The sequence below is a fragment of the Hypomesus transpacificus genome, chromosome 7, assembly GCF_021917145.1.
Source record: "Hypomesus transpacificus isolate Combined female chromosome 7, fHypTra1, whole genome shotgun sequence".
Classification (NCBI taxonomy): Eukaryota; Metazoa; Chordata; class Actinopteri; order Osmeriformes; family Osmeridae; genus Hypomesus; species Hypomesus transpacificus.
In genome coordinates this window covers 3218148-3238304 of record NC_061066.1, presented here as the reverse complement: position 1 = coordinate 3238304, position 20157 = coordinate 3218148, and the positions used below count along the sequence as shown (strand labels likewise).

At 45.6% G+C, this 20157-nt stretch overlaps 4 protein-coding genes and 1 non-coding gene across 6 annotated transcripts; 1 reads left to right on the top strand and 4 right to left on the bottom strand.

Annotated features, from left to right (window-relative positions):
- The first annotated feature begins 58 nt into the window (after positions 1-58).
- On the top strand, positions 59-7141 carry helb (helicase (DNA) B). Of its 2 annotated transcripts, none has more exons than XM_047022978.1 (13): positions 59-636; positions 764-1126; positions 1344-1492; positions 1761-2792; positions 2987-3164; positions 3276-3417; positions 4426-4559; positions 4696-4780; positions 4901-4960; positions 5053-5272; positions 5426-5581; positions 5740-6375; positions 6502-7141. In XM_047022978.1, the coding sequence occupies exons 1-13, from the start codon at positions 429-431 to the stop codon at positions 6613-6615; spliced, it is 3477 nt and encodes a 1158-aa protein (XP_046878934.1). In that variant the 5' UTR covers positions 59-428; the 3' UTR covers positions 6616-7141. The 2 variants fall into 2 exon arrangements, with proteins under 2 accessions (XP_046878934.1, XP_046878933.1); XM_047022977.1 differs by having other exon boundaries at positions 1344-1612.
- Positions 6962-8860, bottom strand: asb13a.1 (ankyrin repeat and SOCS box containing 13a, tandem duplicate 1). The gene is made up of 6 exons (XM_047022979.1): positions 8692-8860; positions 8361-8548; positions 8124-8280; positions 7886-8020; positions 7622-7813; positions 6962-7489 (listed from the first exon to the last, which is right to left on the bottom strand). Exons 1-6 carry the CDS (start codon positions 8735-8737, stop codon positions 7359-7361), a joined length of 849 nt encoding a protein of 282 aa, XP_046878935.1. The 5' UTR covers positions 8738-8860; the 3' UTR covers positions 6962-7358.
- Positions 8861-9129: 269 nt separating this feature from the next.
- Positions 9130-16914, bottom strand: LOC124469622 (rab GDP dissociation inhibitor beta-like). The gene is made up of 11 exons (XM_047023025.1): positions 16782-16914; positions 12871-12978; positions 12500-12599; positions 12088-12222; positions 11713-11911; positions 11442-11573; positions 11213-11312; positions 10936-11107; positions 10665-10809; positions 10501-10555; positions 9130-10356 (listed from the first exon to the last, which is right to left on the bottom strand). The coding sequence occupies exons 1-11, from the start codon at positions 16824-16826 to the stop codon at positions 10201-10203; spliced, it is 1347 nt and encodes a 448-aa protein (XP_046878981.1). The 5' UTR covers positions 16827-16914; the 3' UTR covers positions 9130-10200.
- Positions 16915-17258: 344 nt separating this feature from the next.
- On the bottom strand, positions 17259-19438 carry ankrd16 (ankyrin repeat domain 16). The gene is made up of 7 exons (XM_047022899.1): positions 18986-19438; positions 18437-18657; positions 18274-18316; positions 18046-18154; positions 17807-17968; positions 17626-17704; positions 17259-17539 (listed from the first exon to the last, which is right to left on the bottom strand). The coding sequence occupies exons 1-7, from the start codon at positions 19321-19323 to the stop codon at positions 17391-17393; spliced, it is 1101 nt and encodes a 366-aa protein (XP_046878855.1). The 5' UTR covers positions 19324-19438; the 3' UTR covers positions 17259-17390.
- trnay-gua lies at positions 18790-18877 on the bottom strand. Its single transcript is given in 2 exon segments — positions 18790-18825; positions 18841-18877. It is a non-coding gene; the product is annotated as a tRNA-Tyr (tRNA).
- Positions 19439-20157: the final 719 nt, after the last annotated feature.

Here is a 20157-nt window from a genome sequence, read left to right as displayed (position 1 = left end):
GGGGATGGAAACTTAGTGGTCTGGTGAGAGGAGGGAAGGGTGTGTAGGGTATTGGCTTTCTTAAGGAAGTGGTCTGTTTTGGAGGAGATAGGTCAGGCCGTAAGTGCTTCCAGCACAGTAGATGGCGGTGCAGGCGTCTCCCAGTGAGATGCAATCTCTAATAATATGGCTATGCCAGAGAATGTCTAATAAGGGACATAATAACCCTAACCCGTAGATGGGCTCTGGCTATGCCTGGAACCGAACCCGAATAAGAAAAAACAGACGAAGACATGGCTGGTTTGCAGGGGGCGACAGTGTTGTATCTGTTCGCTTTGTGTGGAAAGAAGAAGAAACACTTCCTTTTTATTTTCGTGTTTATTTTTATGTTTTGCGTCAATTACAGACCGCGCAGTTTGCTGTTGTAGGTACAATACAATACAGATAACATGTGTAGTTTAGGAATTCCTTTGGGAGTTGTCAACTTGAAAGGTTACATTTTACCCGAAAAGAAAGTTGTAAGGGCAGAAGATGCAGATTCTGACTCTGGTGAAGATGAGGAAGAAAAGCAGCCAGAATTCCTGGATATGAAAGAAATGCTCAGCGTTAGTTCTGGAGGACACATGTTCAATTCATCTATACCTGCAAAGAAGGAAGGTTAGTATTGTAACTAATTTCCCCAGTTACCCTTAGCCTTAGGCTGCCTCTTCAAATAAAAACGGTTTGATTAGCTACATCCGTAGTGCGAACACTGATCCCAGTTTTGTTCACACCTTTGCTCCAGTTGAATTCCAGGACCTACAGTCAGGAAAGAAATTAAGAGTAGACGGATGTTTCGCCCTGAGGGACCCTTGGTGGGAGGTCACATGCACGGCACAACAACGCAGAAAAAAGATGGTCTTGAAGGGTAACCCCAGCTACAAGTTGCGCACTGATCTAAATAGAGAAGAAGGAAAATCCATAATGTCTCTTTTCATGACTGCCTGTGACATAACGGCAGAGTTTGTTAACCAGTTCTTTCAGTGGCTCGATGCCAGTGGAAAAAACATCGGTTTCTCTAACCTGCTGGACGTCCTGACTGAGTTTGAGAATGAAGAAATAAACAGAGCAGTGGCGCAGCAGATCAAAAACTTGGTCGTCAACTCAGGTGTGTGTATAGGAGCCATGCACCCATTCTATTTTGTGTCCACCTACACATAACCTTGGTTGTTGACCTAACATGAACTATACCTCTTTTTAGAGTACCATTCTGTTACCATTACCTTACTCTTCCTTCGGTCTCCACAAAACCAGGATAACATCCAGAACTCAGGTGTTTAATGATATTGAGGGCTCAAACAGTGATGCTCAGCTTGTGTTCTCAGTTGCAGGGAAGCGGGTTCAGGCGGCAGCCCTGTATCCTCTAGTCATGCAGTACCTACCCTCACTGCTCCCAGGACATTTCACTGACCTGCTACGCAAGGGCAAGGGGAATGAAAAGCAACCTACCACCCAGATGACACAAGCCCCACAGGTAGCAGAAGAGGAGGAGGAGGAAGAGGAGGAGGAAGGGGAGGAGGAAGTGGACCTCAGTTTACTGGCCAAACTGGAAGAGATGATAAAAACTGATGTTTGGAAGTTGGGTTTCAACTATGTAAGATTGCAATGTGTTAACTTAATGCATGTCGGTTTCTCACAGTTCATCTGTATTCAAACTAAGGCATGCTGGGAAATCAACAAACGGATAGTGTTAAACCTAAAAGTTTCACAGTTTTTAATCCTCACCTACCTTTCCTACGCAGCTCATGTCTAAAGAGTTGAAGCTTGTCCGCTGTGAGGCTCAGCTCAGGGCCTTCGATGAATGCCGGCTGCTCTGGCGGATTCCCGACCTGCAGCGCAACGCCCTTCGTGTCTACGACTATCTGAAGAGTTACTGCTACAGAACAGGAAGCACCTACATGGATATCAAGCCCCTGTGCGAGGACCTGCGTCAAAAGGTCGGCCTGGCTGATGAAGAAGGGGTGTGGAACGCCGTACACTTCCTGAAGGAGCAGGGGGTGCTCAAGTCTGACCGCCAGAAGGTGGCAATCAGGAACCTGTTCTCCTACGAGAAGGGCATCAACGACTGCCTCGGCGCCCTGGTGGAGGGCGAGCCCTGGCGCATCCCGTTGGACGTTAGGAAGGTGCTGCGCGCCGCTGAAGAGGAGAGGAAGAAGAAGGGAGGTGCGGGGGATGCGGTGGGCTCTGGCGGTGGAGAGGACTCGGGCACAAAGCCAGCTGCGACAGAAAAACGGAACTTGACTGAAATGGACAGAGTGGATGTTGCTACTGCCTGTGCACACTCCACTGCCAAAGTTGAATGTTCTGCAGGTACAGAAACCGACTTTTTACCCATGGCCCACATCAAACAGGACCCTGACAGCGACCAGAGCCAGGCCGCCGTGGAGCTTGACCCAGACCAGGTGCGGGCGGCCGAGATGATCTGTGCCAACCCCGTGACGATCATCAGCGGTAAGGGCGGTTGCGGCAAGACCACGCTGGTCAGCCTGGTGTTCAAGGCTGCCATGCAGCAGCAGAGCCACGACAGGGAGGAGGTGGAAAGGGCATGCGCGGACTACAAGAACGACGATCAAGGCTCGGAGAACTGGCAGGATCTGGGGCCCGGCCTCCTGGGGCCCGGCCTCCTGGCCCACACGGAGGGTCAGGTGAAGGAGGAGGCCGCCGACGGATCGTCCATACAGGCTAAAAACGAGGTCCTGCTCACCGCTCCCACTGGCAGAGCTGCCGCCATGTTGACCAAGAAAACCTGCTTCACCGCCTTCACCCTGCATCAGGTGAGGAGGGCGGAGGTGTCGAGCCGGGGCAGTCAACACATACAGTTGACTCAGGCACAGGAACAAGCAATTGCAGCACTTTAAAGAACATGTCTTGTATTTGTCTGTTTAGAGGGTGTGTTCGCTGTTAAGGGACTGTATTTACTTGCTCCATGGGCCCCGTTATGACTGTTAAGAGATCCGTTTCTTCACAGGTAATGTGGAGTTTCATGAAGGCAAAGAAGGATGGGAGCGGGCAGCCCGAAAACTGGAAGTTTGCGTCGGTGCGTGTCCTGGTGGTGGACGAGGGCAGCCTGGTGTGTGTGATGCTGCTCCACTCCATTCTCACCATGCTGACCAATCACGCCAGGCTCAGGAAGTTCATCCTCCTGGGTGAGCTCAAACATCATATATCTCTCTTTCTCAGGATCAGGTTTATCTTCATTTTCCGTCAACTCTCTCTCCCTCTCTTTTTGTTGGTCTCACTCAACTCATGGTGTGCAGGGGATGTGAGGCAGCTGCCCAGCATCATGCCGGGGAACACTCTCCACGACCTGTTCCACAGTCTGACGCTGGCCAAGTATGCCATCGAGATGAGGACCAATCACCGGGCTGAGTCTGAGCTCATCGTCAACAACTCTGGACAGTAAGCATTGTTTTACTATTCACCAGTTTGCGTGATTTCATTGTTGATATACTAATATAATCCACATGATTTCATGAAAAGCGAAATCTGATGTTCTCACTTGTGAAAGCCGTCAGTAGTGTTTATGTAGGGTTTTTCTTTCAAAGGATTTTATAAAAAAATTCAGTCAGCGACAGAATATCTTTCAGTCAAGGTGGCTTGATGGTTTATTCAGCGATGCAGCACGTGGTACAGTAAGACACAAAAAGCATTTGCACACAAGATACAACCCATTATATAGCCTGATATGAGGAAAATCTCCCACCCTGAACCATGTTGTTTCCCAGTGTTTCTAGATGTTTCTTCCCACGTTGACCAAGGCCAACCTGTCTTTGATAAAGCCAACATGCGTGCGCACTCACTATCTCTAATGTCCGCTCGATACCTCTATCTATGTTCCCTTTTCTCCCCAACCCCAAGTTCACCCCCTTCTACTCAGCCAATGTGCATCCCCCTCAATGAGACCGACATGTGTGCCCCTCCTTGCCCCTCAGCTTGACCTGACACTCTTAGCCCTTACTTCTTCCCATGAGTGAACACAAATCCCAGGATCAGTAGTAACCCAAACAAAAGGCCTTTAAGTAGGAGTGTTCCCTTGGCAACTTCCCTCTTCCCTGTCCTAGGGAGCCATGCGTTATGTTTCTTGGAATCATAACAATCCCTGTCTGGGATACGAGCACACACAACAGTCTCCTATAATGCTGACTCACCCTGGCCCCCCTTTCTCCTTCTAGAACATTCTCTTTACACTGACTTCTACTCTCACATTCCTTGCTCTGGACTAGTTTGGGACATGTTTCTGCTGGGCAGATAACACAGCCCAAACCTAGGCCTTCTGCCTCACCACTGAATACCCCACATGCCTGCCTACCTGTTATCAATAATCAACCCTATAATCAATAAACCACGACATTTTCAAAGCTGTACCTGAGCAGGACCTGTTTGAACTAGGCTTCTTCTGCGTTGCAGAATCTCAGACATGGGCATGAGAGGTTTCTTTCGTCCTTTGGACTTTGATGCCACTGTGGACCCGAACGAGTCCTGCACCATGCCCTCGGCGGACAAGAGTTTCATCCTCGTTCTTCTACCCAATGATCCTGATGGTGAGTCTGTCTGGTGAGCAGGGACTTGGGGGAAACGTAGTACCTCATAAACGTATGGTGTCAATTCATCTTTAGGATGTCACATGCAGGCAAATATACGTTTTGTATCAAGACTTGATTCAGAATGCTTTTTCAGAGCTGCCCAATGCTATCAAACGGCTGTTGGCAGAAGCTCCCGGGCTGCAGGATCACAAGACGTCTCAGTTCATCGCTTTTAGAAGGTACCAGAACCTTGCAGATTATTAGGGGTTGCATTGAACTACAGAAAGACAAGGGACAATGCACTGCCTCTTGTTTTTTAAATTTCTGCTCCTCATGTGCACCATGACCTCCTGTTGTAGGAAGGAGTGCGCCATGATCAATGATCTTTGCTGTAAGCACTACTGCGACCACCTCACCAAGTAAGGAAACTACTACTGTACCGTGTTACCGTTCTGCTACTGTACCATGATGGCATTAGCAACACAAGACCAGAGCCATTCCCCTTCAACAGAGACCACAGGAGCAGAGTGGTGTTTCAACCCGGGGATAAAGTCTGCTGCACCAAGAACGGCTACGTCACCAACGAGGATGAAAAGGCCCCAGATGGAGCAGAGAGAGACAGCTGGCCCAGCAGCACTGCGATGAACGCGGACGGAAGGGACGAGGAGCAGAAACAGGCGGACAAGAACAAGCTGCGCCTCTGCAACGGAGAGATATTCTTCATCGAGCAGGTGGGGGGGGGGGGGGAGGAGGGAAGCGTGCACCCGCACAAACACGCGTCAGGCTTCTCCCGTCACCCACTTGAACTCGACTGATTACGGACGGTGCTGGAGCTGGCCCCAGGGCAATGATTGTTCCCCTTGTTCCTTCACTGTGACTGGCAGGACGTCACTAAGGAGGAGGTCGGCAGGCGCCGCAGGAAGACGCGCTACCTGACCTTGAGGGATTGTGACGACCGGGTTGTGACCGCGTCCTACAGAGAGCTGCAGAAAGAGTGCAGGCTGCAGCACGCCTGGGCTCGAACCATACACACCTTCCAGGTTCCCCCCCCTTCTCTCCGACATAAAACACACACACACACAGATCCTAGACGATCGCTTTCTTGTGGCAAAGCAGTCCATACACCAGCTGAATCACTTGATGTCGAAAATGTATCGTGTTTTTTTTTTTTTTACCCCTTCCCTCTTCCTCATCTTAGGGCTCGGAAACAGAGACCGTTGTGTATGTGCTAGGAAACGGCAAAGCTCAAACCTGGAAGCACATGTACACAGCGGTGACCAGAGGACAGAAGCGGGTGTATGTTGTGGCTCACAAGGGAGGCATAAAGTTTGCCATCCAAGCCCCGGTCATCCAACGCAACACAAGGCTTAAGGGGCTGGTCAAGGAGCTACTGGCGGGACAGATCGTTCCCAGTCAACCCGGGTCCAGCCATCCCCTTGCAGGCACACCAGGCAGGCCGGCCCCTGGTTTTGGGCCTACACAGTCCACCCCTCGGTCCTCACAAAAGCCCATTTCCTCCAGAGCACTTTTCGGCCAGTCTACACCTGTCACATCCAAAAGCCTTTTGCGGGATGGTGAAGTGGTCGCAGTTAAGAAAGAGGAAGCTTCAGATATGTCTCTTCGAGATGACGTGATTTTTAACGAGACATACTCCTGGTCATCTATGAACAGCTCTGACGACCACTCTGGTGAGCTACACCCTGATTACATGACATCAGAGGCTAACTGTGCAAGAAAGGATGGCCATGTTGGCACTGCTCTAACTCGAGGTTCGCCTGGCAGCAAGAGGATTCTCAGCCCTCTAGACAGCTGCACCCCTAGGAAACAACTCAAGGTGAGTTTAGTAACACACTGATACACTGGCAGAAGTTACCAGAAGGAATGACCCAGTTCCAACTCTTTGGGTTGAGTGTTGTCGAATTTGTTGATGACCGGTCCTGTTGCTTTGTCACCATTTTAGGCAGAGCCGATGGAGTCGCCACTTGGCTGTTCCAGCCTGCAGGAGCTCACCCTCCACACACCTAAGGGGAAGAGGCTGTTCCAAGATCCTCCCTCTGAGGGCACATTTGACTGATTTTTATTTATTCAGAAGGAACATGTTTGAATATCATGTGACTGGCCTTCTAGTATGATTTTTAAAGACTTTTTGAGGGGGGAAATATGAAGAAAAAAAAAAACGTTTGCCTTTAATTTAACCAAAAACTTATATGCCTTTTGTATTCATGCCAAATGTAACACTCATGGATACATGTACATTTTAAATTACCAATGCTGCAAGCTAACAGTAAAAAAATATATATATATTGGGTTAAAAAACATGGTTTAAGCATTATCTATAATGTAGTTTGCTGAACCATAATCCCTATAGGCTATGTATTGCATATATTGTAATGTACAATACTGTGTAGACTATGAATTGCAAGACTGTTGTAATAGAATACCTATTTAAGTTGGCCTTAAATAATGTAATGGTTAAAGGGTAATTTAGCTTAGTATGCCAGAAGAGGTACAGTGATAAAAAAATTATTACTGTTTGACAACATGCATTTTGGTTAACAAAAATGTATTTACTTAGTCCTTTCCTACATTAAACATCCTACATATCCAAACAATACAGTTGGTATTTTCCAAACTCCCACCTTGTGTTTACACTGTCAACTTTGAAAACACTTGAGCCAGTGTTAGGGCTGATTAGCAATTCAGGACTAGCTTTGCACACATCTCATCACACACACACACAGACTTCCTTTTATTTTAAGACATAGACATGTTTCTCCTTGAGGATTGTCCATAGAGGTGCATGACTGGAGTCTAACATTATAACTCATAGAGGAGGTAGCTTCTGATGAGGTGACATATGTCCAGTTGACCTATGACCTTCTGAGCCCTGGTGCCCATCTTGGACCGTAACACGATTCTGGAAAGCTGCTGTAGACTCAGGGGCGTACCTGCATACAGAGGACACACATGCCACTGGCTCATAGCAACCAAAACCAGGGCATCAATGCCTAGTATTACCATGACTTGCTATGTGGTATTTATTCTAAGTGGTGCTTGTTGAATTGTTTAAATGGACGTACTTTCATAAAACTTGAAGCAGACTTCAGAGGGAGACCCAGGCTCGGTGTAGTCTATAGGTTTTTGTTCTTGGTTATCTCTGGCGTACACTTTGCCCCCAAACTGCACCAGCAGCTCGATCATGTCCACCATCTCCACTCGGGCTGCGTGGTGGAGTGCCGTCTCATGGAACTTGGTTGCGTTCACCTTGGCGCCTTGGTAAGACAAAAAAAGTGCTTGAGGCAGTCGTATTTTGTCCTCTTACGGTTACTCACTGTCACCCTTACCTGCATTGAGCAGGACCTGGACACAGTCCACGTGTCCCTTGGCACATGCAGTGTGAAGAGGGTTCCCAAAGTGGATATCATAAGCTTCCAGCAAGGCTCCATGGGTTATGAGTAGTCTCACCAAGTCCGCATTACCTGAACATAAAAAAAGATATACTTTTTTTTCTTCTTTCTTTACAGTACATTCGTATTCTTACTATTAACTGTGGGTTCTGTTTTTTGCACTGTGCTAGATTACCACGGATGCAAGCTTCGTGTAGAGGGGAGGCGGTTAGAGCTGTGAGGGAAGGGTTGACTTTGGCTCCATGGTCAAGCAGCATCTTGACACACTCCAGATTTCCTGCAGCGCAGGCATTACAGAGAGGTGTGCTTCCATGGATGGTCCTCACGTCCACCTGGGGTAGATGATAGGGCTGAAAAGTGTTGGTCAGAAAGAGATGGATGGGTTTTAATTGGCTGTTTTCAGTTCTCTCACCTGAGCACCTGCGTTAAGCAGTAGACGAGCACAGTTTGGCTGTCCTTGAATGCAGGCATCGTGGAGTGGAGTGATGTTGTCCACTGTCACCGTGTTTACAAACTCTCCACTCTCTATTAGCTGCTTCAGTTGCAGGGCCCTGCCGAGTGACGCGGCCTCATGCAACGCTGTTCGGTCAGCCCAAAACCCTAAAGTTAACATTTATTTTTTTAGCACAAACGTGTGTGTATTGTGCATTGTCATTGTTTTAAACGAAAACCATACGAATGTATCGGCTATCTGACATCTCATTTACAAATCAGAAGAAGCCTACATTTCACATCTCACTTACCAATATCGCCAAAAAATGTTCGACGAGCCGCTGTTAAATCCGTCATTTTAGAAGAAGAACCTTGGGTAACTCGACTAATAAACGACACGCAGCAGAATACAGTAAGTGTGCTACCTGGCTGTATTTATAGAAACACGGGTCCATGTGAGAACTGTTATGATACGGGAAGTCTGGGAGCAAGTGAGGGAATTGTGGGGGTTGTAGTTCAACATGATGCAGCTGCTGCGAATAAGGGTAATGGATACGAACGATTGTCAATGAGTAACTCATGCATTGTGCAAAGGTCGTTGTGACTGGTAGGTTATTGCAATATCAACATAATAAAACGGACAATGAAGTTTGAACAACGAACAAAGCATAACCACAACAGTATTATTTTCAAATGACTGCATTAAGGTAAATCCAACAGAACTGCAAGAGCCCAGCCAAACAATTATGTATTTTTTCACAACTTTATTTACTTAGCAGTACAGAAATCATTTGGGCCCAATATGTTTCATAATCTTTTAAAACAATGGTGACATTATTACACGGCCCTTGTCATATCAATACTGCCATAGTAGACATTTGGTCCTTCTAAAGCAATTACAGTCAACTTTATCACATATTCCCCAACCTGCTTTGCACAGCTTGGATCTTTTCATCTTTAAGTAAAAGGAAATAAGTCTCCTCTGATACATTGCAGTTACTCAAGCTGCTGCAAACTGGAACAGGAAGTTTGCTTTTTTTGCTGGACTACACTCACCTAGTGGCTTGGCTTAAGAATAGCATAATGCCTTGCCCAGGACTGGGCTAAGATTGGAGATGAGAGACAATACAAAAATACAACAAAATAGTCCCCCATGACCACCAGGCATCCCAGATACTGTTATTCATTTAAGCTGGTTACTGAAGTATTACCTCCTCACACAGTTTGTTGGTGTTTGTGGAGCAAGTGTGCTATGCTAGCTTGGTAGGAATGACTGCTGGAGTACAAATGGAAGAAGCCAAGCCACTCCACTACTTCCTCCCAAAAAGACAACCACACTCGTTTAGACGATAAGACACAACTGTTCATATATTCCACAGCTCCCAAACACTTATGCTTTTACATGGTAACTCTTTCAGCACATGAACACATTGATTTTTCACCCACAACTAAAATTACAAATCTGTGGTGATGTTTTGTATGTTACTGATCAATTGATTTTGCATCTTTGGACTATGTATCCCTCGCCTACCCGAGGCGGACTGTGGTTACATGATGAGTAAAAATGAAGGGTATTAACCAGTATTCAGTGCAATATTTGTCTGAACTTGGTTATAAAAAGCATAACTTCCACCCTGTCCCCTTTCCAGCAATGCTATAATATAACTCTATATCATGAACTTCCTTGATGAGCAAAACATATACTTGTATCATCCGACAAGCCATCTTTGACTTTTTTTTTTTCTCTTTTTTTTTTCTTTAAGATTTTCGTTGTCAGCGACATTAATGGATATTCAGGAGTGTGGCAGACTCTTTGATCTCTACTGGTCAGCAGCGTCGCCGAAGATGTCGTTCTTCTTGCGCTCCATCTCGGCAAAGTCAAAGTCTGTCCCCGTCATCCGCTTGTAGATGTCCTTGATGTCGTCGCAGGTGGTCTCAAAGTGAGTTGTTGCATCATAGGTACGGGAGATGAAAATCTGTGATATAAAAAAATACACTTGTTTAAAATGGGTGCAAACTGAATTGGGGGGGGGGGGGGGGAGTGAGGGATGCAAGAGGGATGTTTTGCTACGGTTGAAGAACCTTGTACACAAAACCTCCAAAATGTTATGGACCCCTACCTGGCTGTCAGCCCCAGGATCAGTTGGTGCGTACTGATCGCTGATACTCACAAACCTGCATGGATATTAAACGCAGGGTTAAACACACCGTCAAAGATGTGCATCTCTGGACAGCTGACAATCATGAGCACAAAGCCCCCACATGGGACTCATACGGTACGTACTTCTGCTCGACAGGCTCCAGCAGGTCCAGGGCCGGTTTGATCTCCTTCTCGGGGTCGTTGGTCTCCACCGTGGTGCTCACGATGGCCACGTACTTGCCCTGGGCGGCAACGTTGTGTGCGAAGGAGACCATGCACACGTAGATGTCTGCGGTGAGAGAGAAACAACCCCATTTGAGTCGACGACTTAGGGGCGAATACTCTGATCCGCTTTCCATCAGCGCTCTGTATGTGGGCCATCGTGCCTCGATGACATCACTGTCTGCTGACTCACCGTGCTTCCTGTTGACCTGGTTCTGGGGGATGATGATCTGACAGGAGTTGGCATCGCTGGTGTTCTTGATGGGGTGGCTCATGATGCAGATGACCCGCATCACCTGACCCACCTTGGTGGCGCGGTCCATGATGTAGCTGGGGTCACAGATCAGCTGCTTGCAGCGTGCGATCTGGGAGACAGATTTGACACGTCAGAGCTTAGTCTCCACCGGAGAATGTTGCTAGACAAGGGGCCGCCTTCCATCCAGTCGTCAGATGTGCGAGTTGGCCCTTACCTCTCCCTCAGACTTGACTCCCACCACCTTCCCGTCCTCCATGACGATCTCCTCGATGGGCTTGTTCAGCATGTAGGTCCCTCCGTAGATGGCACTTAATCTGAGAGGAAACAGGGGGATTGAAGTTGCAAACTCAAAAGCTCAACACTCCCATAGCGAGTGGACATGCACAACCATCTGTGAGCTCTGTTGGTAATGACACCAACAGGTTGAGAGGAGGAGGTGTTACCTGGCAAACCCTTGGGGCAGTTCTCCCAGGCCGTAGAGGGGGTAAAGGTAGGGGCTCTTGCCATATCTGGCCAGGGACTCGCTGTATAGCTTGATCCGGTTTATCGCGTCCATGCAGGGCAGGTCCAGGTATCTGAGTGGGTAAGGCAGAGAAAGCAATATTACTCATGATCCCAGACAGTGTCCAACAAGGCTGTCAGTGATATTTAGAGATATTCCGGTTTGGGGTTAAACCATCTTTCCGTGATGCTCTGGTGCTCCTGGGTACTCACTCGTCTGTGCGGTAGAGGGCGAGAGAGTGGCCGGTGAAGTCGATGACGTCCTGGCCCAGGTCGAACTTCTTGAATACGTCTCTCATCGTGGTCTTTTTGGGGTCCACGCCCTCCATGGTCTTGGGGTCATTCTCATCAAAGTTGGCGACGAACACCAGGAACTTCCGGAAGCGTCGTTTCTCAAACAACCCCATCAGACCTTTGAGAGAGAACAGTCATCAAAAACGTAGTCAACAACTAGTTGTCGACTGCGTTTACAAATCAAGTATTATTTTTGGCAACAGCAAATGTTGTTGTGGAGAAGTGGAGAAGAAAAACTACAAAACCCAGCCTCCCCCCCCCCCCCCTCCTTCCCACAGTGCCCCCTGGACTCACTGGATGCCAGAGCCTCAGTCTCGGTGGAGGGGACTTTGTAGATGCTTCCCTTCTTGTAGACAAAGCTGCCCTCAATCACCTTGAAGTCCAGGTAGCGTGTGACCTGTGTGATCAGCAGCATGCGGACCAGCTGGCCTGCACAGGTTAAAGACAGGGGGCGTTAACAAACACTCACTGTTTCAACACCTTCTGTTTCAATTCCAATCATTTGTCCTCTCCTGAAAACATTAAATACATTTGGTTGAACATTGGGCTTCTTGTTTGTATGGCAATCACAGCTAAAAGCACAGTAAGAAATTACCCTCTGACCCCACCAGGCACTGAATATACATCCTCTAAGAGTCAACATAAGTGATAAAGTCACAATAAGAGTAGGGGGAGGTGGGAGTGATTTGTGTTAGCATGTTTTTACCGTTGGCCATGAGGAACTTGGGGATGAGGTCAACATTCCAGTCACGGCCTTTCCCCATGGAGTCTGGCGGGCTCCCTGGAATGCTGAAGCGCTTGTAGAGCTACGAGCAAAACCATCGACATTGTTGTTCATACACAACTACTTGCCAAGCAGCGCACATAATGGAAGTCACACAGGAAATTAATTGATCATGTGCTCTGGTCAACTGGGCAGGATATTAGGGCTGAGTTGGCCCTGATGATAGCCTCTGTGTGTTAGACATTTCTAGAAAAGGACATTGGAGGAATGTAGCAGATCTAACAGGATGTGCCAACTGCCAGTTAAGTGTAGCAATTCTTGGCTGAGGCAGGGCAGGTCAGATGTCGACTTACGTCTTCCAGGGGCGTGATGGAGGCGCTCTCGGCCCCATAGTAGGAGTTACGGTCCATGTGCAGAACCTTCTTCCCCTTCACTGACATGATCCCCGACAGGATGCATTCCTATTGGACGACAGACATTTTGAGCGGCACAAACTAAAGACAACGTCAAAACAATCGTGTTATCAAAGCTGTAGTTGTATCAAAGGACAAAGGGACTTGGCCAATGGAGGTCTTGTGCTAGTTACAAACTGCACTAAATGCCATTTGACACAGGCCAGTTTAAAATCACAGTGCAAACCATGAAGGATTTGTCGCTCTTGTGGTCGGAGTCATGAATGTGGTCTGGGTAGGCTCTGCCTTTTCATATTTTGATCTGATAACTGACTGTGCAACCACCACTGTTAAAACTTGGCCAGGGCTCTAGAATTACAGCAAACAAAGTGTAGAAAAAACATTTTGAGGATAGAGGAAAACAAGACATGAAGGTTTTTGAGATTCACCGGACTTATGCGGTTGCACCCAGTGACCCAGGATAGGTGCACGGGTGGGAGGTACAATTCATTATTACAAGACTTCCGGGCTGGTTAATATTTCCACAAGGGAAGAACTCCAAAAAGTAGTACAGAGAACACCATTTGGCATTCTGTCTGTCTACTACGGGAGAAACAGCTTTTTTACAGTAAGTGCAACCACAAACTACAGGGCGCGGGAGAGAGAGAGGGAGAGAGATAGAGCGACAAGCATCCAGTTGAAATCATGCTCCATTTGAAGGAGGGAATTTAGATGAGAAAGTCTGCCCCATCATCACATTGCTGTCATGTCCCCCAGTAGTGCTGAGATAGGGTTAGAGTTCTTCTGTCATGGCAGCAGGTTTCAGTGAAGAGTACGACCTGGTGCTTGAAGAGGAAAACGTGCACGTAGGCTAAGTGACTCTGGAATTTCAACTGACCAAAGGCCCTAATACGATTACGCCATTCGGTTTGTAGGGAGCTGAGCAGCAAAAAAAAACACGCAAAACAAACACCGCTGGCTACATCATGTGATTCTGTGGACTTTATTCAGAAACCTTTAGTGGACAGTGCCAGAAAGATTGAGCTAGAGTCGTAATATGACCATGACATCACCAATTTCAAAGCAGCCCTGACTCCAAAATGGATGTGTCCCTCGTTCTATGAACTTGCAAAGCTAAATGCAGTAATGACATCTGAATAATATTATGTCATACAAGGAAAGGGTTGGAAGGAAAGTAGTTTGTGCAAATGGGGACAAACAAGGCCAAAGGCCCAACTAAGGATGATGTCATATAGCCCAAAGACTGTGGCACTATACAGGTTTCGCATAATTTGGAGTTACAAAAAATAAAAAAAATAAAAACTCTGAAAATACCTAGTTGACAGTGGACAGAGCTTGTAAGGTTAATAGTGCTTTTAACAATACTCTGTGATTCTATAGGCCACCCTACTGTATTTCCATGCAATAACGTTCACACAACAAATATTGTGCTCTCATCAGTGCAGGGTAAGTGCCAGTGGCTCGATATGGTTTGAGGGACCATTAAATAAACATTGGAGTTCAATTATGGGTGTGCATAACTGTCGGGAAGACCTAATCGTGATTTGTCATCATTTGTCCATTTGAGTGGCATGGGACCGAAGCTGCTTTGCTGGTGCTTACATATGGTAAATAGTGAGGCAGGCACAGCCCAGTCATCACACTGTCAGTCATGCAGCCTGTGTCCTCAGGGAGGACAATGTACCAATTCAGAAGTCAGACACTCCAGTCGATAAAATACTCAAGACAAGCCTAAATGAGGCTAAATGAGGCTTTTTCATAGTTCAACCTTTAAAACCAGGGTTATATAAAAGCAGGTAGGTTTATGATGGGTGACTAACTGGTGTGTGTGTGTTTGCTGCCTACTTGGTTGTGTTGGGCGACTGAAGTTCAAAAGGCTGTGTCACATGAAAGCCCTCACGTACGTATGGAAAGACTGAGTGTGCCATCTTGGCATTTTCCAAAAACTCTCATGAGTTAGGCTGTGATTTTCAAAGCTCTGGTTGGTACCACACTGTCTGACAGGGCCTCTGCATTGGGAGAGAGGATGTTGAATCACCATCTGCCTGACAGTGAGGAGGCCTACTTGGATAACACTATTTAAATTTGTGTGTGAACAGTTGACTGAAGCAACATGAATGCTTTTTTCCCCATAATCTTAGTCTAGGCCAGATGTGCAATACTTTCCCCCCAGCCACTTGCTCTATTACTCATGTCCAGCCCCAAATTCTGATTAACCAGGCCTGTCTATTATTATAACTTGTTGTATTTAACACATGTGCCATTTGTCTGAATTTGACTGAACTACCATATTGACATAGAGGAACAGAAAGTAGCCAATGCCTTCACCACACCCATCTGCAGGCTAACACAACGCAGGAGTTACCAGCCCTTAACCCATCCCCTTTCTGGTTAGCTGCCAACCCCGACTCGAGCTAAACAACTCAAACCTTCCTGACCGTCATATCCTGCTGGAAGTGGACAGCACAAAACATTATGGCCACAAAAGACTGATTTTCTACTTTTACTGGCAGAAATGTGGAACTACCTAGCTCAGTATCCGTTAATGTGACAAATCGTTCACGTTCGAGCACCAGTGATTGAGGCCTACTAGGCTAGTTGCAGTTTATTTTATGTGTCGCTTTTACAACATAAAAAAAACTTGAACTTTTTAAACTGGCCTTATTTTTTTAGCTCAAGTCATTTTTAGATTTGATGCCTTCACACAAAAGTGTGATCTAAACAATGTAGAATTAATGAACTATGTTCAGTAGCTAGGGCTAGCCACCTAATTCCGTCACGAGTTGTTCCTGACATGCCTTCACTGAGTGCAACTGTTTTACGAGTTAAGCTGTTGCACCACCAATAAGTCACTTAAAAATAGAAATTCACATGGAGTTAAATATAAAAGATAGTAAAAAGTCACCATGAAATAGCCTCCTTCAATCTGCCAATGCATGTGATAGTACTTGAAATTCACACTCAGTTGAACGTGCGCAGTGAGATGCTATCTACGCGGATATTGCGAATCTCTTCCTTGCAACTTGGCTACGGCAGATTTATTTACGAAACACGGAGATGCAATCATCTACGAGATCAATAAGCTAAATGTAAACAAGATTGTAAGTAGGCAGCAAACTAAAGTCAGCAAGCAAGCCAAGCTGCCATTTCTTTCAGTACTTCCAGTTTGCAAACTTGATTGGCTCGGGTGAATAAGAATCTCCACACCCCATGCCTGTGTGTGGGCTGAGGCTGTTTATCAACGTTCGCTTGCTACTGTAGCTAGGCTAAAGAAAAGAACAGATACAAATTCGTAATGGTGTAAAATGCTATCATAAAGTGTCAACTACTTAGTGCTAGCTACCAAAATCCATTGACAACAGGTGTACAGATGGTAATCTACCTCTCCAACATTAGGAACGTGTAACTGGCCAAATGACACGTTAGCATTCTTTCTCCAATGAACAAAGCTTGTAGCACTGGCCCCGAGCTAGTGACAAGTAGACCTAGCTTGCAATATTAATACAAGCAAGCTAACTGCTTTCGTTTTTTATTCGTGATACAACCTGTTTGTCAACAATGTTTGTACCTCAAGTATATTATAAGCAAAGCTCATTCGATTGACCGTTGTCTTAAATATCTCGCTAGCTACGTTGTATGATAATCAAGTTCACAGGTAGCAGTGTGTTCTAGGCCCCGCCTGAATGTTGCCAAAAAGCCTTTTAGAGTCTAGCATAGCAAGTAGCTTGCTAGCATAGCTAGCTTGCAACTGTCCAGCTCAAGACAAGTCAAGTGAGCTGCACCCAACTAGCATTGAAATAGGTTCTTAATCTCATAAAGGAAGGTAAATGGTAGCATTTCTTCGTCCTCACCGTCAGTCCAGTCCCCAGAACGATAACGTCGTATTCTTCATTCATTTTTCAAAGTCTTAGCTCCTCTTTTCCTGAATATCGGGCTGAAGAAAATGGAGATCAGCAAAGCTAGAAATGAAAGGGGCTGTGGTTGAACGTCAAGCGGTTCCTCCTCCCGCGACATGGGAGGAGTTACGTTCTGGAAGTAATGGGGAAGTACTGAATGTTTATTTAGTGACTTGTTATTACTAACATAATTATTATTACCACAGTTGTCTTTAGAATACAGAACTGTGTACTGCTCTTATAGTGTCGCATTTTCATACGCACTTGTCCAAAGTTACCATAGCTACCCTAAATCTTGCCTGAATGACAGCCTTAAAATATCATTTACAAACAGCAAAGGGTAAAGCAAGTTTACAGATGAGAACTGTAAGGTCCACGTGTCACAGTGAACATTTATATTTTACCAGGCCTTTATAAAAAAAAAAAACATCATATGAATCTAAATCACACAATAATGTCAATGTAATATGTTTGTTCAATAAATATTTGTTTATTAATTATAACATTTATTCATAACTATCAAATGTATTTCTATGTCAATGTCTTCATTCTGATTTGTTTGCTTCATTTACACTCAAAAACATTGAGCACTTCTATCTTCTTGGCATGCTCTTTAGCCATGGTGCCTGATATATCCTCTGTGTCTGCAAGTCCAAGCTGGAGTAGAGTCCTGACTGTGTCTGCATGCTGTCCAATACACGCCATGTGAAGAGCTAGGAGACGGACAGCCATTACCAACAACACATCTTTCAAGGTTTCTTTCCTGTCAGCAAAGTGGGGTATGTCACCTGCTCCTTACCAGTTCTTCCCTTCTTGTCCCTCACATGAAGGTCTGCACCTAATGTTAGAAGGGTTTTTACAGTGCTTGTGTGACCTTCCTGCCAAAGAAAAAGAAAAAGGTTTGGGTACAACGTCTATCTAATTCTGATTTGGTGTTATTCAGATTATGAACTAGGCTTGAACTGTGTGGAGCAGCTCACCTTGGCCGCATAATGCAGAGCAGTGAGTTGCATGTCAGTGGCAGTCTGGTTCACGTCCACGCCGAGGTCCTTCACTAGGAACACCAGCGCCTCCTCCTGGGCAGTGACAGCAACTTGGTGCACTGACTGAGCCCCAAGGATATCTGTGGCCATGGGGGAGGACTACACACACACACAGCAATGTTAGATGACTTTTTATAGCTTTATTATAGTTCTTCATTAAGTCTTCAGCAGTGCACCTTGTGCTCTTTCAGCAGTAGTTTGGCTACAGATATGTGTCCATTCCTCACTGCATCCATGAAGGGGGTGACTCCACAGCTGTCCCGAGTGTCTGGGTCATACCCACACCTGCCAGCAGAAGGAAAGTGACAGCACTGTAGCTCTATCTAGTATGTAGACTCATTGGTAAAGCCAATATATATAAAACTTGTTTTTTTAATATCTAGAACCAACACAAGCATACATACCTCTGTAACAAGATGCCGACCACCTCTTCACAGCCGTGCATGGCTACACAAAAAGCAACCAAAAGAACTTAAGAACTGTGATGGGTTCCCATGTATTCCGATCCAGACCGTAGTCAGGTAGCAAATAGGCCTTCCCGACAATACATTAAGCTTTATACATCACCTGCAGTGTGCAACGGAGTCCTTAGGATCTTGCTCTCTGTCCTCCAGACTTCAGGGCTGACTAGAAGGAGATGTTGTATGACTATGGGATCTCCCTCCCTGCAGGCTATATGGAAGGAGTTCCACCCGTCCTTGTTTTTAAGTGTGGGGTTTGCTCCACGGGAGAGCAACTCCTGAATGATTCCCAGGTTCTGGTGTGTGCAGGCCATCATTAGAGGAGTCCTGCCATATTATGGTACAGCGGAGTTATATTCTGTAATTTTCCACGTAACTATAATTTGAGAATATTGTATTTCATGAATATATCATAACGTGAAAAGGTATGACGTTACACGAAAATAAAATAAAAATCACTCCTTCGAGCCGGATTTGAACCAGCGACCTAAGGATATCAGCGTAGTGCCTCTACAGTCCTCCGCTCTACCAACTGAGCTATCGAAGGGAGATACCAACCAGGGGAAAAATATTGGTACTTCAATTATTTTACTGTATAAATTATTTAGGTTTAATACGTCTGATATTGTAATATTTGTAAATCTCTAAGACTTACCAATCAGCCTTTTTTAAACAGTCTACTTTTGCACCCTCCTTGATCAAAAAACGGACACATTCCTCATGTCCCATTGAAGCAGCTTCATGCAGACCTCTCTTGTAGTCGTTATTATACAGTTCAATATCCAACCCTATGTCCTTTATTAAAAACTTTAAAACGGCCAAGTGGCCGTGGCGGGCAGCATAATGCAACAACGTATCACCCGATCTCCCAAAATGTTTCTTGTTGACAGTACGTGCAATTTTGCTGTTGACGCCAAGTTCTTTTTCGAGAGCGCACAATTTACCATCCTGCGTAAGTTTTATTAAATGTTTTAAAGCGTGCTCCTCGTCCATTGCACAAGTTCAATAAAAGAAAGTCAAATCTTTGCGAAGTCTATGTATATAGCAAGACGGTCACCGAGCTGCAATCATAGACCTAAAATCGGCACTGCCAAATGCAGGTTTGGTCAAGTATAATGATGGCCAAACAATGACCTACACATTAAAGAAGCCTGCTTGACATGACTTGTCCCAGTCGCAAAAAAATATTTCTCCACAGATATTCACACCTAGTATCCCAAAATAGCTTTATAATGATAATGTATATTCTTTATTGATGCAACCTCTCAAGGCATATGAAACGCAGTGATCGATTTTGATTGTCCCACGCAGATGCTCCTTATTGGTAAACAGTTGTCTGAAATCCCTTGGAGATTATAATAAAAGTTGATTGCTTTCAACTGTCAATTGCTTGTTCTTGTGAAACCTAGTTTGAATCTGTGTCTTGACTAGGTAGAAAATGTCTGTTACAGAGTTAATAAAAGCCACTAAAGAATACTAGCTGTATGAGAGTATGGCCCCCAGTCTACCTTCTACAGTAAATCTTTATTTTCCTGGTATTTAAATTTCCTGGTAAGGCTACTGCACATTGACGACTTCAGATCTAATCTAATCAATTTATTTTATATGATTGTGTAATGGTTAGGCTATGCCAACCATATTCCACCTTGGCCTCCAGCAAAACATGTTTTTTTAAACTTTGGCCACAGATAAAAAGGACTGTCTGTAATTTTTACCAGACAGCTGCAATATAATTCTTAGTTTTATTAAAGCATGTTGGCGCCTACTGCAAACGGTATGGTTGTAGACTATTCAGGTATTTTTGGCTTTTAGAATATTTCTCTGGGA

Excerpts from the sequence above, each read along its gene's own strand:
- ankrd16 (XM_047022899.1), bottom strand. The coding sequence starts at position 19,323 with ATGGACGAGGAGCACGCTTTAAAACATTTAATAAAACTTACGCAGGAT. Across the intron at positions 18,658-18,985 it reads TGTTTAAAAAAGGCTGATTG|GACTCCTCTAATGATGGCCT; the intron begins GTAAGTCTTAGA and ends ATAATATGGCAG. Across the intron at positions 17,540-17,625 it reads GGACAAGAAGGGAAGAACTG|CTCTTCACATGGCGTGTATT; the intron begins GTAAGGAGCAGG and ends TCCGTCTCCTAG.
- helb (XM_047022977.1), top strand. The coding sequence starts at position 429 with ATGTGTAGTTTAGGAATTCCTTTGGGAGTTGTCAACTTGAAAGGTTAC. Across the intron at positions 3,418-4,425 it reads ATCGTCAACAACTCTGGACA|AATCTCAGACATGGGCATGA; the intron begins GTAAGCATTGTT and ends TCTGCGTTGCAG. Across the intron at positions 6,376-6,501 it reads CCCCTAGGAAACAACTCAAG|GCAGAGCCGATGGAGTCGCC; the intron begins GTGAGTTTAGTA and ends TCACCATTTTAG.
- LOC124469622 (XM_047023025.1), bottom strand. The coding sequence starts at position 16,826 with ATGAATGAAGAATACGACGTTATCGTTCTGGGGACTGGACTGACG. Across the intron at positions 11,313-11,441 it reads CTGCCCCAAGGGTTTGCCAG|ATTAAGTGCCATCTACGGAG; the intron begins GTAACACCTCCT and ends GTTTCCTCTCAG. Across the intron at positions 10,810-10,935 it reads CCAGGTCAACAGGAAGCACG|ACATCTACGTGTGCATGGTC; the intron begins GTGAGTCAGCAG and ends CTCTCACCGCAG.
- asb13a.1 (XM_047022979.1), bottom strand. The coding sequence starts at position 8,737 with ATGACGGATTTAACAGCGGCTCGTCGAACATTTTTTGGCGATATTG. Across the intron at positions 8,021-8,123 it reads ACACGAAGCTTGCATCCGTG|GTAATGCGGACTTGGTGAGA; the intron begins GTAATCTAGCAC and ends TTTTATGTTCAG. Across the intron at positions 7,814-7,885 it reads CCAGGTCCTGCTCAATGCAG|GCGCCAAGGTGAACGCAACC; the intron begins GTAAGGGTGACA and ends TGTCTTACCAAG.